Source organism: Sabethes cyaneus, chromosome 3 (assembly GCF_943734655.1).
Source record: "Sabethes cyaneus chromosome 3, idSabCyanKW18_F2, whole genome shotgun sequence".
Classification (NCBI taxonomy): Eukaryota; Metazoa; Arthropoda; class Insecta; order Diptera; family Culicidae; genus Sabethes; species Sabethes cyaneus.
The window spans coordinates 234,940,860-234,958,488 of NC_071355.1; the positions used below are offsets into that span (position 1 = coordinate 234,940,860).

At 42.9% G+C, this 17,629-nt stretch overlaps 4 protein-coding genes across 5 annotated transcripts in view; 2 read left to right on the forward strand and 2 right to left on the reverse strand.

Annotated features, from left to right (window-relative positions):
• Positions 1-17,629, forward strand: part of LOC128743547 (RING finger protein 121) — a 396,237-nt gene that overhangs the window by 217,832 nt on the left and 160,776 nt on the right. The gene's annotated exons all lie outside the window — the stretch shown is intronic.
• Positions 769-2,089, reverse strand: LOC128743545 (cell division cycle protein 123 homolog). Its single transcript, XM_053840143.1, has 2 exons — positions 1,317-2,089; positions 769-1,256 (listed from the first exon to the last, which is right to left on the reverse strand). The coding sequence occupies exons 1-2, from the start codon at positions 2,005-2,007 to the stop codon at positions 895-897; spliced, it is 1,053 nt and encodes a 350-aa protein (XP_053696118.1). The 5' UTR covers positions 2,008-2,089; the 3' UTR covers positions 769-894.
• On the forward strand, positions 3,422-9,852 carry LOC128743532 (integrator complex subunit 1). Its single transcript, XM_053840127.1, has 4 exons — positions 3,422-3,464; positions 3,532-6,421; positions 6,487-7,827; positions 7,891-9,852. Exons 2-4 carry the CDS (start codon positions 3,554-3,556, stop codon positions 9,841-9,843), a joined length of 6,162 nt encoding a protein of 2,053 aa, XP_053696102.1. The 5' UTR covers positions 3,422-3,464; positions 3,532-3,553; the 3' UTR covers positions 9,844-9,852.
• The window catches only part of LOC128743537 (protein kinase C and casein kinase substrate in neurons protein 1), a 74,665-nt gene continuing 71,289 nt past the window's right edge, over positions 14,254-17,629 (reverse strand). For both annotated transcript variants that reach the window (XM_053840133.1, XM_053840134.1), the window contains exon 11: positions 14,254-16,232. In XM_053840133.1, the coding sequence (XP_053696108.1) occupies positions 16,120-16,232 (113 nt within the window). In that variant the 3' untranslated portion in view covers positions 14,254-16,119. The remainder of the gene's footprint in view (positions 16,233-17,629) is intronic.

Below are 17,629 nucleotides of genomic sequence, written 5' to 3' on the forward strand. Positions count from 1 at the left end.
TATCCAATTTCAATTTTTCCAACCTCCAGTTCAATTATAAGTAAAGCTGGTGTAACCTTATGTCCAATTTCATGCCAATTTCAAGCAAGCAAGTCCAATATTTCAAATTTAATTTTAAATACAATTTCAAGTTCCAATTTAACGCCTAACTTACAGTTCAATTTGAAGTAAAGTTTTAAGTCTAAATAAGTCCAAAATTAAGTTTAATTTTATGACAAATTTAATGCCAATTTAAAGCCAAATTTTACGTCCCTTAAAGAACTATCTATCTATGTATTTATATAAAAGTAAGCGAGAGTTTGAGTTTGCATGTTCCGCCATATGCTTTGACCGTTCTACACCAAACTGTGCACACATGTTCCTTAACATAAGGGAATCAGCACTGGGGGATTGACAAAAGGGAGATAGCCCTAACAGGGGGAATGCGAAACGCCTGAACGATTCTTCATCAAGAATTATGATGAATTCATGGAAAATGGAATTCAAAAAACTTGTATTTTTTCAGCTGCTGAAGCGAATTGTCACTACGCTAATGCTAAAAAGGACTTAATTTGATACCATATTGTAGCAGACATGTGAGCGCTTGCGTCATTTGAGGTCATATTCACAAGCTAACAATGATAATTTGGGATAAGTCAGTAAAATTCAAAGCTCCTTAAGAGAGCACCCTGGTGGGGAAAATGCGTTCGGGTTGATTAAAATTATTTCTAACGCCTCAATTATTTATGCAAAAATAACAAGTTTAGAAGTTTATGATAGTGACTTTCATTGGTAGTAGCTTGAAGAATTAGTTAGCAAGAAAAGTCACCTTACCTTAACCATATCTTGCTATGAAATTTCTAGGTCTCCCTTGTTCGGGTAATAAAAGTAGTGAAACCGTTTCTATGCCATGGTTTATTCGGGCTCATCGTTATCACTTTCATTGTCAAGCTGGTGGAATTTATCCAGTAGCCGATGGATCATACTTTCAGAAGATTCCCCCGTGCCGCCGGATGTCGATGGCCTATCTGTAGATTCGAACATATCTATTACATCCTGCGGAAATCCGTAATTGTTTCGTTTATTTGGCTGTATGCCGCAGTCCTCCGGTAAATATCGAAATTCCGGATCATCTTCCTCTTCAATCGTGGCCACCAACGCATCCGCATCTAGCTGATCGTAATCAAATGCTAGGCTGTCAGAGTGTCCTTTTCCATATAGCGAAAAATCCATTATAACTACCCGGTCTTTTGCGGGACGGAATACATCGAAAACATCTGCAAAATTATAGGAAAAGTATTATTGACAAGAAACTTCAAACTAATAAATATTCGTACAATCTTTCAAAGGAAACCGTTGCTTGATCTTTTCCTTAAACAAAGAAACAATGTCGCAAACGATATCGCTTCGTTCGGCAGCAATGTGTTCGTGATAGGAGGGCCAATGACGTGGAGATATAGCCACAAGCGATTTGTTTTTAACAAAACACCGAAATTCCGAGCCCGGGTGAATATCACGCCACTTCTTCAGCACCACATGATATCCAAGTTGATTTGCTGCAGTTCGTTCAGCAAAGTCTTCCTTACAGAAGCTGGACGCCTTCAACAGCTGATACACATCGGTAATGTCCTTAACGCAAAGGGTCTGCCCCAACGTGATCCACTGAGCATCCTTGGGACTGTGCCAGTCGCTTTTTAAAAAGGCGGAACCGCCCAGTTTTTGGATGGCAGCCGTCAGTTTTTCACTAAACTCCGGGAATTCCGGTTGAAAACCGTCATCCTCCTCCTCTTGCTCGTCATCGCTAAACTGGTCATTGTACGAATTAAAATGTTTCGTACCGCTAGCATCGGACGTCGAATTAAGGTTGGCACATTCCTTCGGCAGGATTACGAGGTCCTGTCTGAGGTAGTTCAGCACTTCGTCCGGAATTGGAATGATGAACGATTTGATGGTGTTTTTCTCGAATTGCTCGTACCAGCTGGCCAGCATGCAGGCTGCCTTTTCCGTTTCCACGTTGCGAAGCAGCATACTTTTGCTTTAAATGCACAAACTAACGGTAAAGCCAAATTCTGATGAAATAGTGAAGCAAATTTCTGATCACAAAGCGCAGAACCGATAAGGATGATAAACTGAAGCGCTCTATTTGTTTACGTTAACATTTTAGAGCGATTCGTTGTCCAATGTGTCAAAGACCGTCAAAAACATGTGTTTTTACAGGACCGTACTCAGCAATTTTTCATCAACTTCATCGATTCTCGTCTTGCCCAACATATGCAAAAAGGGACCAAGCGCCACAATGGAAACAGACGAAACAAGCCGACTGATTGGCTTCTACCTAATTGAAATCAAAAAGCTTCTGTCTAAAACCAGCAAAATGCTTAACATTTTAAAGCTAAATGTTAAAACGAATACTTTATATTTCGTATTGAACAAAATAAATTGAGGATTTCATGAAAGCTGCAGTAGCATTTCGTTATTAATTTGTGCTAACTGAATCGATTTAACCTGAAAGAGAGGAGCCAGCTGGGATTGTTTTTGTGCATAGAACTGTCGGGTGAAACTCATAGCGCATTCATAAATTAACCTGGGTTCGTGCTAACTCGAACCCGAAATTTATGAACGGTACGGGCAGTTTGACAGATCGACCCGTAAACCGTAATGCTAGACAGTTTTAACCTGTGCTTTAAACTGAATGCTGTCAGTTTAACCGAGACGCAATCTTGTAGCGAATTCATAAATTAACCTGGCTCAGGTCGATTAGCACTCAGTTTTAATCGAAGTGCTGTCAAAGCGTTCATAAATTAACCGAGATTGCATTTCGGTTAAACTGACAGCATTCAGTTTGAAGCGCAGGTTAAAACTGTCTAGCATTACGGTTTACGGGTCGATCTATCAAACTGCCCGTATCGTTCATAAATTTCGGGTTCCAGTTAGCACGAACCCAGGTTAATTTATGAATTCGCTATTGGTTAATTTATGAACGCTTTGACAGCACTTCGTTTAAAACTGAGTGCTAATCGACCTGAGCCAGGTTAATTTATGAATTCGCTATCAGAGTATTTCTAAAAAAATTAAAAATTTACAATTCAATTAAAGCAAGAATAAACATTTATTAAAGAGTGCAAAAGATAGAAGTAAAAATGCATAGATTTGCACTCAAATGGCATATGAGCAAGAGATTGTGGAACTCCGTGAAGCTGGTGAACCCGCGCACTGCTTCGGCGTTTAAATAGGTAAACCACCCCTTTGAATTTACCTATCCACGCTTTCAGTGCTGGTAATCAGGGTGGGAAATATATACTGTTACCAAAATTTTACCTAAAGCCGCCTTGCTCGTCGTCAAACATTTCAACATCGATTCTGGATTTTACCATTTCTTGTTAGACCCTTTTGGCTTTTTGATCAATAAATTTCACAAGTTGTCATAAAATAAACCGATACTTTCGCTGAAATAGTGTTTTGTGGGCGTTTTATCAGCATTTTTGGTATGTAAATTAAAAATTTTTCACTTATTTTAGCAAGGTAACTTATAGAAATAAACTATTATTACAGATAATAATCACAGCTATAGAAAATGGACCGTAACAAACCGAGTTCTAGTGCACGGTCGACTAAAAAACAAATCAGCTTGCCGCAAAGCGAACTGTTCGCTCTCGGTTCCAAAGCCACCAGCAGTTCCCGAGGTGACGATGGCAAAGGCAAAACCGGCGTAGGCGGTAGCGTTTCGGAACGAAAGCGCGACGCAACGGCCGCATTGGCGAGTGCAGCGGTGAAAAAAATCAAACTAACCGCAGCCGGCGGTAGTTCGTCATCGGCGTTGCCGCCCGGAACCGGCAAACCTTCGTCCGGCGGTGACAGCTCCAGCTCGAGTAGTGTTCTGGAGTATTGGGAGCAGATGGCATTGGATTGCGATTCTGTGGATCTGGTTTCGTCGGTTTTAAGTGCTATCGATCAGCAGGACAGTGACAGTGTGGTTGGTTACATTTGCGGTGCGATTAAGCTGCTGGTTTCGCCTAAATCTAAGTCGGAATCGGTGCTGTCGCTGTCGCTACTGTATCTGGCTAAAATAAGGCCACACCTGTTTTGCAACGAAACGATTACTAGTGCTTTGATTGCTGTACTGAAGCGTGACAGTCAAAATTCGTTTAAAGGGCGTAACAATCCAACGGTGCATATTCTGGCCTGTAATTTGCTGGCTCGAGGTTATAGCGATAAAAAACAGTGGCCGGAAAGTTTGATTCGTACTTACATAGATGATGCGATGAACGACCGTGTTTGGGTTGATTACGAGGAGTGCGCCCCGTTTACCGACAATTGTGTGGCTGCTTTCGGAACGAAGATTCCACCGAAGTGGATGTTGCAGCCGGAACTCAGTACGCTAAATCCGAGTGCCAGAGATAATCCAGCTTCGATCGATGATGAACACTCGACAGATAGTGGTATGTTTGGTGATGCCTTGGGGAAGGATCCGGATGCAAATCCGCCTCGCTTCGCACATATTCAAGAGCAGGTGGAGAAAATAGTAGTCGAAGCTGCCAAAGATCAACTGAACCGACGGCAAGCACCCGATTGTTCGACTCGCAACTTTTTGAAGTTTCTTTCGCTGGCTTGCGGGATACCGGAAATACGGGCTGTTGCTATCCCTAGACTTGAACTATGGATTCACAATGGAAAACTGATGAAGCCGGCACAGGAGCTGCTGACTTTCATATGCTACAATGTAACCGGTCAGAACGCGAAGGATCATGAAGTTCTTTCAAACCTGGTTAAGATGAGGCTTAAGACGAAACCGTTGATTAACATTTTTATGATTTGTCTTAAAGAGATGATCAACTGTCAGGAAGAAATCCTGACTATAATGCTGAAATATGTTGTTCAAAACGAGCTTTCGAATGCTCGGAATCCGAACAATATGGGAATGTTGGCGACAATGTTTCAGGCGAAACCGACCGAATCTGCCACCCATCTGGCGGAGATTTATCAGGAATGTCTACTGCAGCGAGAGGATGTACTGCGTACTCTTCGCGTGTTTCTTCGAGAATTGGTGAAAATGCTTCGCTACGATATCCATTTGATGGTGTTCTGCAAGGCACTGCTCATCAACCGACCGGATTTGACCACTCAAATAATGAATTCGGAGTTTCGGGATCGAATTTTCCACTCGATTGCCGATTTGATTTGCCTTTGCATGTTTCTGTCGGTTTCACCGCAAATCAGAGAAGCAAACGCATCAATCCGCAGCGGTCGGGAACCGAAAAGCTCTCCAGCGCTGACAACTTTTTATCAGCAGATGTGTTCTATTCAATTCGATGCGCTGACTTGGATGCACGAAGTGGTTCCGATTGTCTACAAACCCAGTCCGAATGATTTTAAAATATCTTTTCATAAAATATTGCTGCTGGACAGTCCGGAAGCTTATGCCAAAGGAGATCAGTGGCCTCCAGAACCGGAACGAGCTCCCATGTTGAGAATCGTTTCCGAGATTCCTCTACAGCAGAATTCGATGCTGCGCATCATTCTCATCGGTATTACCAAGGAAATACCTTTCACTATTCCGGACACAATGGAAATTATTGAGCAGTTAGTCCGCCGTGCCGGATCGCTCCGTCACGTTGACTATCCGCCATTGGAAGTGGCCAACCTGGAAATTATTGACCTTTTATTCAAAATGTCTGAATACCATCACCCGGATAACATTGTTCTTCCTCCGAACTACGAACCGCCCAACCTAGCCATAGCTTCACTTTATTGGAAAACGTGGATAATTCTGCTCCTGATATCCGCCCACAATCCATCGATGTTCGGATCGTTCTGCTGGGATCAGTACCCGATGCTGCGCACCCTGATGGAAATGTGCATCACCAATCAGATCGGTCCAACGAAAGCGACCGAAGAGGAGCTGCAAGTGGCCACCGCTGAGAAGGCACACATTCTCGAATTTGAAAACCATTTGGCGTCGAACGTCATCACCGAGCAGAACAGTTTGCTGCTGTCGCAACTAATTCTGATGGACCCGCGCGGGGTTGCCCGTCGACCACCGAATCAGGTACTGGAACAAATTCAATCCTTAAACGTAACACATCGGCTCGGCCATCTGCTGTGTCGTAGCCGTAAGCCGGATCTACTGCTCGAGATCATTCAACGCCAGGGTACTTCACAATCAATGCCATGGTTAGCCGATTTGGTACAAAATAGCGACGGCGATTTCAATCACCTACCGGTACAATGCCTATGTGAGTTCCTGCTTTCCAATTCAAGCACGGTAGTGGTGGAGAATAGTCGTGAAGCCGAGCTACTGGTCTATTTGCAAAAGCTGGTGCAGGATGAAAACGGTGACCATCAAATGATCTGTGAAATTTTCGAATACTTTTTGCGGCGACTTTCTTCCTTTTCGATTCAGGCGCGACAGTCCGCGATTCGCGGATTAAAACTTCTATTAAAGGTGAGTTGATAAAATCCCTAGTAAACACAGTGTTAAATTTTTCTAATGCGTTTCATCCTTTGTAGGTTTTTCAAGAGGGCACTGATCCCGTCTCTATTGAAAGCAATAATTCTGACTGGTTGCTGCGCTACCTGCCGATGATACCGCACTTTGCGTTCATCCGCCCGAACGTAGTCCTTCAGCTGCGAGCCGCCTGTCAGGTTGAAAACATCCCTCAGTTGGTGATGGCCTACATTCAATTTATCGCTGCCCATACGTCCTTGGATGCGGAACCTGACATGCTGGACCACGTAATGGACATGTCACATTTGATAGTGGAACGTAGCACTATTTTCTCGCATATAATTCCCACCGCGACCAATCAGAGCGAAGACCGCGTGCAAACACTGAACTGTCTGTTCGTTATGTTCAACAACTTTTTGATTAAACTTCGTGAGTACAAGATCACGCAGGCCTTTACCGAGTATCAGGACCTACTTCTGGTTCAATTTACGGACGAAAGTCAGTGTCACATACATCTGAACATAATCCAAGCTTTCGTAATTCTTCTGACGCATTCCGCTTACATCCCAATGGCGGCTCAGATTTTGGACTACTGGTTTCCAGAAGGAGCACCTCCTCCACAGGCGTTCAACATCGAAACATCGGAACCGGTGCAGATTTTGCCGGATTGGTTAAAGTTGAAAATGATTCGCAGCAATGTCGATCGATTGGTGGATGCTGCCCTGCTCGGACTAACCCCAGATCAGATTGTTCTCTTCGTTCAAAACTTTGGAACTCCGATTAATTCCATGTCCAAACTGCTAGCGCTACTAGACCGGGCAGTTATCGAGCAGTTCGATGCAGTTAACAATGCTATTCTGCATAAAACCTATCTAACCCAACTGGTGGAGATTCAGCAAACTAGGGGAGCGAAAAATGGTCACATTTCCATTCAAGCTCTGCAACCGGACAGCCAGCCCGTCCCAGATCCACCAGTACCGAGCGTGTCAGTGATGGAACCGATTGAAATTGATCTAGATTTCGATTCCTACCCGCCGGCGGAACCAAGCAAGCCAGTTTCAAAAACCAAGGAAATTGAGGAAGCCGTCGAGATCATACTTACTCACCCGAAAATCAGTAAACCAAACATGGCAAAGTACCGAAAGTTGATTCAGCATTTAAATGTCGCCAAAACGGAAACATACACAGCCAACAAAGCACTCACCCACATGGGCAAGCTTGTCAAAAGTCCACAAGGACAGTACTTGGTCCGCAACTGGGTACAAAATGCGCAAATGTGCTGTTTCTTCCGGTCACTGCTGGAGGTCGCACCGGGGAAATTCGAAAATCTCAACTATTTGCTGCATATTTTGGATGAAATCATAAAGTACATGAATCCAGCAACGAATTCCGTTCTACTGGAGGTAAGCACATATACATATTTTCCGCCGTCAATGATTGCAATTTTACAAACTCTCCTTTCGCAGGTTCTGGTTAGCAAACGGCAGCAACTGATCAAATTTGCCCAAAAGGATAACCCGCAGAATCAATCACCGCCTCAAAATCTTATACAAGTACTAACAACGAGTACAATTTCCGAAGTGGAGAAAAAAGGAAAACAACAGCTGCGTCAAACCACCAGCGATGAAATGATCAGCGTCATTTCGACCATGCTGAAGGACATCAAAATGGAAAGCTCCGAATCGCAGTTCGACAAACGTGGCTTGCTGGTCGACTGGTTGGCCGATGCCGATTCGGAGCTGATTCGAGTGAACGAAAAAATACAGATGGACTTGCTGTTCAATCGAAAGATACCGGACTTCCGACCGTATTTGCTTTCGCTTGTGACCCACCAAGCGAGCTGGGCCACTTTGTACCAGGCAACGGAACTTTTGATGGAACGCTTCAATCTCGAATACGATCCGTCGTCCGTGCTGGACTTCATTGACGCAATGAACAGAAATCCAAAACTATGGCAGGGTCGAGACAAAGCCGTTCCAAAGCACGAGCAAGCAGAATACATCGTTACTTTGAACGAGCCACAGATCAAAGTATTTATCGATTACGTACTGGCCGAAGAAGATCAGGAAAAAATGTCCGTGCGAGTGAAGCTACTTTTGCAGTGCATCGAAGACAAATCGCAACACTTGACTGCGATGGTGGAGTACGCCGATTCCAAGAAGGATTTGTCTTCGAAAAAGTTCCTCCAACATCTATACCTTAACATTCCTTACATGAAATTTGCGATGCCCCACATCAAAGGTGTTTACGATGCGGATGTACGCGATGCCACTGACTGCGTGGGTGATAAATTCACCTACTACATCCTCACAACGATCGGGTGCCTATCGAATCCGCGAGATTTTCAACAAATGTCCGCCGAAATGGAACTCATTGTAAGAAAGCTATCCGCGTCACATCCGGTCCTACTGCTGCGTCAGCTGTCGGTTTTATCAACCATGCTCCAGGGCAGAGCCCACATGGACCTACAGGTTCTTCGAGCCGAGTATCACTTCCACCTGTTTCATCAAGTAATCGGAATTCTGGAACTGCTGCAGCCGCTCGTTTTCAACGATAGCTACCAAACGGGCCTGCAAAACGCACTGGACTGCTACTTCGCTCTGCTAAAAAACCACGGCAACGTGAAAGAAACCTACACCCTCATTTACCGGTTCATGGAGCTTCTTCAAGCATACATCAGTGCCAACCCGCAAACAGCCGTTGAATACATTCAAAAGCACTGCGATTTACTTAACGATTTAGCCCTGCAGCACTACGATCTGCAATCCCTGCAACAGCTGGTGCAAGGTCTGTCCATGCTCAAACAGTACCCCAGCAGAGCCATCAAAAACGAGCCGGGCGAACCTCTGCCGGGAACTTCAAAGGATCCGATTTGCTTCGCCACCGCATCACCAACGAAACCCAGCCAACCGGCGGCCACAAATGCAGCAGCTGTCATGATGACACCGTACATCAAAAACGAAGTTCCTCCGCAACACTGGCAGGAGCTGACGCATGCCCTGCGCTCGCGCGATGTCGAAGACATCTCGATGCCTCTGCTGGAAGTGGACGCACTAACCGTCAAACGACCGGCCCTGCTAGAGGAAATCTTCGATGATTTAATCCGTTTCTTAACCCACCCGACTGGATCGATTCGTCAAACCGCTCACGGACTGGTCACACGCTGGCTAAAGCAAAGCCCCGGAAATGCATCGACAAACAGTACGGCCCTAACTGCGTTTGTGCAGTGTCTCTACCACGAGGATGTTGCCGTAGTGCAATCGGCACTGGACAAAGCGACCGAGTACACGCTCTGCCTGCAGGAGTACGCATCGGAGATTCTAACCACCATGTTCAATCTCGGTATCAGCAGCAAATTGAACACCTACACGGCGATTAGGCGGTGCGTACAGGCGCTCAAGAAGCAGCATGCTTGTTGAGAGGGACGATAAATGTGCTTTATGAAAAAGTATGTTAATAATAATAATACATATGCTCTATTGTTGCATAGTCTTGTGGTTTTTTTTTTTTTCGAAGAGAAAATAAATCCGTGCTGGTGAATCCCCGATCTTAACACTATCTTCTTCTGAGAGTTGTTATTGCTTGCACAGCCATCCTTACCATAGCTTAGAAAAATAGAAAGGAAGTGATAATATAGTCGCCTCTATTCTACATACCGATCGGACCGGGATTCGATGATAAATTTCGCTTCTATCAGAATACAACGTATGCTACAACACACGTCGATCGGGATGTTTCTGTTAGGTACGGGCCCGATCGGAATATAGAATCGAGGCGAGGCGAGGATTCAGCGACTCTTCCATAAATAGTACGGATTTGGAAAAAATGTTTGATATTGAGTAATTCTCGGTGAAACGGGGCCACTACTGACACAAGGTCTTCAATTATTGGAACTTTCACGCTTAATTGGTTGGAAATAGTTAAAAAATAAGAATTACACTTTTAATACCCCGAAATAGTGGACCCCTCGTTCGCCAAGGAGCCTAACAGTTTCGAAAAAAGTTGAATTTTGAGCGAACCTTGAGATCTATATCATGTGATATTTGATAAAATTGCCATGAAACAACTAGCAAATGGCCCAGTTATATAAAGAAGAAGAACAGGGCTTTCAAATGGAATAAAAAAAAATTTGGTGGCCATCTTGGATTTGGTCGCCATATTAGATTTTATCAAAAAATCTGATACTATTCGAGATACACCACTCGTCCATTTCAGCCCAGGGGTCTCAGGGCAATTACTCCTAACTACCCTACATGAATAAAAAAAAGGATGTCCTCACCCAAACCTGGTACTCAGGTTACAGTTCCAAGCGCCATCAATTGGATCTGCCATTTTCTTGAATAAAGTTAGAATTTTCTATATGTTCTTCATTTCACTCGGTTGTGAGCTATCGGTCTCCAGTTGCTTGGACAACATGTACTCTCTGCCAGATCTCGCTCCATCTGGTCTAACCATCTTGCTCGCTGTGCCCATGATTACCTGTTTCTATCTGATTTGATGCAAACACCATTTTTGCAGGTTAGTTATCCGGCATTCTAGCAACATGCCCTGCCCATCGTATACGTCCAACTTTAGCTGAGTTCGCCATTGAGCTGTACGCGTTCATGGTTCATTCTCCGCCTCCGTACTCCGTTGTCACGCCGCCGAGAATCGTTCCTACTATCATCTTGACGAAGGCCTCTGCCTCTGTGTGATTCGAATGAACTTGACAATCCACTCGGACTCCAAACACAGCACAGCATTGTAGATTGAATCAGTTTGATCAGCTTCCTGGGGAAACCGTTCTTGTCCATAGCGCTTTTTTTCGGTCGATGGTATCCTGAGCAGGTCAACCGTAACGGCATTCGAATCAATCAGCAGCGGTCATGATCACTAATTTTATCCATTAACCAGACTTACCTCCTAAATGCTGTGAGAATGTGAGAAAGAGCGAATGCACCTTCTTGCTATCTTTTTCCAACGATATGCACTGAATTCAACAGAAATTTCGAGGAAGGATTTTTTTTATACTTCTCGTTATCGCAGCTTGCTTTGATCTCCCATTTTCCCGGAACGCTTAAAAGATCGTCAGTAAAAGGACTACGGGCATGAAACGTGGACAATGGTTGACGGAGACGGTGAAAGCACTGGCCATTTTTGAGCGTCATGTGCTTAGACCATCTTTGGCAAGGTATGTGAAAACGGTGTATGAAGGAGACGGATGAAGGCGCAGTTCCAGAACCCAGTATCCAGAAAGTTGCTGAAGCGTGACATGTTGTGCGAATCATGATGTATCCAGATTCACCATGGTGCGAATGTCGGACAACAACCCCTCAAAAATAATGTTCGCCTCGAATCCTATTGGTAACAGACGCAAAGGTGCGTAACCTGCTCGATGATTAGACCCAGTGGAGCAAGACCTGGAAAGTGTAGGACATTCGAGGAACTGGAGTCGGACAGCTACGGACCGAGTATGTTGGCTGAACATTGTTATGCAGGTGAAATCATAAGGGATATTGCACCAAGATGAGCAAGAAACTAAGTGGAGCGAGTGGACTGTGTTGTATGTTATCTAACATCGCTATTGAAGGTATGATTGGCGTGCGGACATCGAAACGAGAGGAACGTTCTGCGGCAAAGGTAGTCAACTTCTAGCCTTCGCAGACGACCTTGACATCATTACTGGAAATCTTGAGACAGCGATGGCAATCTACGTCTAATTTAAAACGGAAGCTAAGAGGATTGGGTTATAAATCAATTTGTCAAAAACCGAATATATGGATGAGGCTCCAGGGATAACAACCAACGGAAGACGGAAGTCGAGCCCACTTTTTCCTCCGAAAGACAATTCGAACAAGGAGCATACACTAATCAGACTGTAGTCCTCTACGAACTCAAGAGCGTAACTTTGTTTGCGGAAGTCAAACGTGAATTTGCCGTATTTGAACGATCGGTACTATTTTTGGCGGAATACAAACGAAAAGCAGAGATTGGTGCAGGAGTATAAACCACGAGTTGCCGACACTACTTGCAGAGATTCCCATCGAACAGCATGCGAAACATACTGAAGTTTTTGGAGCGTCTTAGTAGAATACGAAACCTAAAAATAAAAAATAAGAAAACTTATCCAATTTAATTCAACAGTAGAATGCGAAACATAGATCTTGCACCCTAATTAGTAGAGTACAAATGGCGCAGTTCTTCAAGACAAATGTTCAAAAATAGTTCTTGTTTGAGAGTACTACCGATCAAAGAAGGCTTTTTTTTTAAACCATCACAAAACAGGTTTATGAGTGCAAGACCTAGAATATAAAATTTATGGAACGTTTTTTTTCTGCATCCGCTAGGATATTAAACTGAATTCCATCGTTGTAACCGCGATCCGAAGAAGACGCCCAGTACTGAAAAAACTGAAGGAGCGAGAAGTTACTTACAGCTATTGAAGCAATCACCGCACATAAACGAAAGAGAAAATAATGGCACCTCGCTCAATCGTCCATCGCCCAGCGGACAAAATTTCCCAGCTGCTGGTTTATGATAGCAAGAAGAATATTACTAATCCATTTGAGACGGCATATCAAACGTCATTTTGCCCAATCAATGTGGAAGCTTACCTAACAGCGCTCAGCAGTCGTCCTACCATTGATGGCTACTACACAGATATGAGAAAGCTAATAGTACAAAATGATCCATCGAAATCAAATGAACTGAACCGTTTTCTCGGAGCGATCGAATCTGCCTGTAAGCGGTTTAGTAAAAAACCCGACACCGGCCAGCAGCGATGTCTAGGTTCTGTTGCAGCTCCAAACGAAATTAATCAATTAACACATGGAGTTAAAAGCCAACCCGAATCAGATATTAGAGGGCTTATTTTTCCTGGGGAGGACACGATAGACCATGAAGTAGAACAAAGCGGGGAGAATGACCTTTTGAAAACCAAAATTCATGGTTGTAAGTCTAACAGTGACCGAACCGGGGCTAAAACTCTAAAAGCACTACAATATCAACCTTGTGTAGGATCATTGCAATCTGAACCTGTGGTTGAGAAACCAAAAAGAAAATTATTCAATATGCTGCCACGGTCTAGCAGCAAAAAAACTCCCATAAATGTTATTCTAGACAGAGATCTAAATGAAGAGTACGTGCTACTGGAAAAGGCAATTAAATATCTGGAACTTGTAAGAAAAAATCTTTTTAAATTCGATAAATCTGTGGTAGACCTAATCCGAAAAAAACACATAAAGCATGAGTCAGTAGAAAACGCTATCGCTCTTCTTAGCAGATGCTCTCAGGGTTTAATTGAATTCACTAAATTGAAGCCTATACTAGAGAAACTCAAAATCGATGTTCAAGACCAACAGTGCATGCAACGTCTCTGGGATTTATTCGATCATAATGTACCGTTATCAAGTTTTAAATTCGGTCAATTTGTACAACCGTTCGTGGTAGATGTATCAACAGAAACTAGTTTTGAAGCAATAAAAACAGACGAAACCAAATGCAATAATCGATCGGACGACATATCGAACGCCACAAAATTTAGAAACTTTGACACGGCTGCAGATCTGATCTCGCCCAAGCCTAGAACGGCATTTGGGTTAGGACATGTTGACTATTTTTTACCCAGGCGAAAGGATGATATTCGGACGATCTTTCGAAGTTTTGATTTACCGGAAGCAGATTTTGAGGACATCTGGCTGCAAGCCAGAAAGCTAGAAACCTGCGAAATGAACAAAGTTTCGGTTGAGAGTTTTCGTAAAATAATACATGAGAAGGGTATTAAATGCACTGAATAAAACCAATGACTTAGGAAAGTTCTTTCAGATGACAACTACTTGTTTTAACTTTACTAATTATATATAAATAACTTATTCTGCTGGCTGCTACCTAAACGTATTATGTTTGCATTTTCTTCTTATATAATATATATTCAAACGTATTATAATACACAACTCTTTTTCGAGGATGACCGACCAATTTTACCTTCTTTCTCTAATTCACATAACAAAATTCCATTACTTGCATTTCTTTCACAAGTTGAGCTTGAAAATTAGTAACATTTCCTTCTGAATAACAACCGCGTTCATCACACGTAACTTGTTCTTGTATAAAATCCATAAAATGGTCAAAGTCCTGCTCATCGTTCATCGAGAACAAAAACGAAAAGTAAACCGTCTGCTTGAAATCCAAAACATTAAATAAAGAAGACAGAGCGACTTTTTTCAAATAGTACGTTTGATAGTAAAATAAGCCCAAGGCTTCACCCATTGTGTAACCAAAACAAATGGAACTAACAATATTAAGATGCAGATGTTGAATTATTTTGATGAATCCACTTTCATCCGAACAAAACGAATGATGCTCTAGCAGAATGTCTGGTCATTCTTTCGAACCATGGACAAAATAACAAACAGCAGTATCCTATTGACTGGAGAGAAAAGTTGGTGCTAAAGTCTACAGTACGTCTACACACTACCACTGTGGTTCTAGTAAACAACATCGTTTCGATGGTGGTCTCGGTTGCGGTTGGTTTTGTAAAGATAGTATAGTTTTTCTTCATAACAATGGCTTAGTCCCACTTTTTTTTGGCAAATATTCATTGTGTGGCTTCGATTCAAAAGTTTTTCAGAAATCGATTCTTGGCTGTCGTTCGTCGCAAATTCATTGATTACATTTATCATTGTGTATTTTTTCCAGCTTGTAGTGCATAAACTTTGTAATGTTTAACAAAACAGCAAAGCAGAACCATTTTTCTGCGAAAATGTTTCACTAGAAACCCTACTGAGGAACAGAAAAATCTGGAAGCTCTTCCGAAAAGACTCACGCTTCCCCAAGAGAAACCAGATTTTAGACCTCAGAGCATAAACAGAGTTTCAATTTCGGAAACTGTTCCATATGAGTAAATGCAGCTTAGCTCAAACATTTTGTTTTTGATTCTATCATTTTGTTTATCATTAATTTCATTTAAATCTACTTTTTTTAACAAACGTGACTATGTTCATCCCTCGCATTTCACCTGAGACCATGCTGTCCCGTATTCGCACAAATATTGTTCAGTCAATATTTATCTAGTTTATCTCAAGGTATGTTTATGTGTGTGTATGTGTATCGTTGAGCACGATGGCTATTTGAAATCGGTTGGTGACCAACTCGATCGTAATCCGACAGTTCAAAACACACGAATCAACTTTAAAACTGATTTGGTAAAAACCTAAACAATTATCATACATTGCCGCCCATATAAGGGCAACCACCAATCATTCAGAGCTAGACTCCTGAAGAAACTTAACCGAAGATGTTCTTCCCTTTTTCTGTATGTACTACCATCAACAAAGGTTTTTTCAACCCGAAATTCACCGCCGGTATGCTCGAAAGGCAAAATTTAAAAACTATGTACGCTTACTGAAAAGATAAAACTGCTAAATTTATTTCTCTCTCGAAAAGAAATGACTCAACGACCCGCTAGGACTGGTTTCGTTTAGTTTAGTTTAATACAAAGTATGGTAAAGGGTGTGTGGGTGTGTTGTTGTAAGTGTGTAAAAGAAGCTGTGAACAACGACTACCGAGTCCTGTTTGCTGGTGCTTTAATCGCTGCCGTGTTGGCACCGACTGGTCGCCATCTATGTATCTTACAAACCCGCTCTTGAACGACGCGATGTCTCATCATTACCCCACTGCTGCACTGACGTTGGGTGGTTGTATACAGTTGCTTCCACTTACGTTGCTACCACTTCGACGTAATTCGCCGGATACAGCCCAACGCGTCCGTCCTTTCGTCCCTTACACCAGCCTTGCTCGTCTTCGTCTTCCAGCTTCTCGAAGACGTCGCCTAAAAAGTTGAAAAAATATTAACATATGTCACGAAACTGATTTTCAAGTCTGAATTTACGCGGCCAATCTCATTATTCATAACTCTAAAGAAGAAAGTTTTGGACTCTCCTTAAATGTGAAATAGGTCGCATAATATTGCTTTGATTTCAATGTCTACTTGCTCTTCTGTTATCAAAATCCTTTCTCAAGACAGTTATTTATTATTTTATTTAGGTGGCTTGCCGTCCTAAGACAAAGCCTGTTGAACAAAGTTTCTCCATGTAACTCGGTTGAGGGCTACCGCTCTCCAATTCCTCGGACACCGAGTACTCTCCGCCAGATCTCACTCCACCTGGTCTAACCATCTTGCTCGCTGCGCTCCTGGTCGTCTTGTTCCTACCGGATTTGAGGCGAACACCATCTGTGCAGGGTAGTTGTCCGACATTCTTGCAACATGCCCTGCCCATCGTATCCGTCCAGCTTTAGTTACCTTCTGGATACTGGGTTCGCCATAGAGCTATGCGAGTTCATGGTTCATCCTCCGCCTCCATACTCCGTTCTCCTGTACGCCGCCGAAGATCGTTCTTAGCACTCGTCGTTCGAAAACTCCGAGCACTCGCAGGTCCTCCTCGAGCATTGTCCATGTTTCATGCCCGTAGAGAACAACCGGTCTAATAAGCGTCTTAAGACAGTACTATGCCAAATTACTTTTAATCCTGGCAAGTCCTTATTACACTCTTCGAGCCAGCAAACTAAATTGAGTGTGCACTCCTCTTCATTCTCCTCTAGCAACAAGCGCAAGTCGGCTTCAACCTGATCGAGCCATCTAGCACGTTGGGTCCCTCTATTCCAGGGGCCGGTCAGGGTCTTGAAAAAGCGTAATGAGGTGTCTACGGATAAATCCATTAATCAGGCCATTCGATGTCAAAGTGACTTTAGCATGGGTTTATTCCCAGACCCCTCATCACCCTTGCTTCATGTTGAATTCTATATTATTCCGATATAGCCTATTGACAATGCAAAAATGATCCGTGTAGTAAAATGCACTGGTTATCTGCGCAGGGATGGCTATAATTGGGGACAGCGCGCTGTCATGTGGAATGATGAAGGTAAAGTAGAGAAAAGCATTGAAGAAAGGGTACCTAATTCAAACAAGCACGCATAAAATTCAATAAGCATATCGCTCACTCAATAGTAAATTCTATGAATATTTATATACTAGCTGATTGCCCGATCTTACTGTCTCTCAACCACTTGTTTATCGATTATTGTAACGAAAATTCTCAGAATGCAAGAAACAAAACTCTTTTTCTTCATTTGAATGTGTCTATTTCCTTTGTCAGCTGTCCTCCCCCTTGTTGTCCACCAGCCACATGCAAATGTGTCTTTTTCACTAATCCCTATACCGCGAGACAA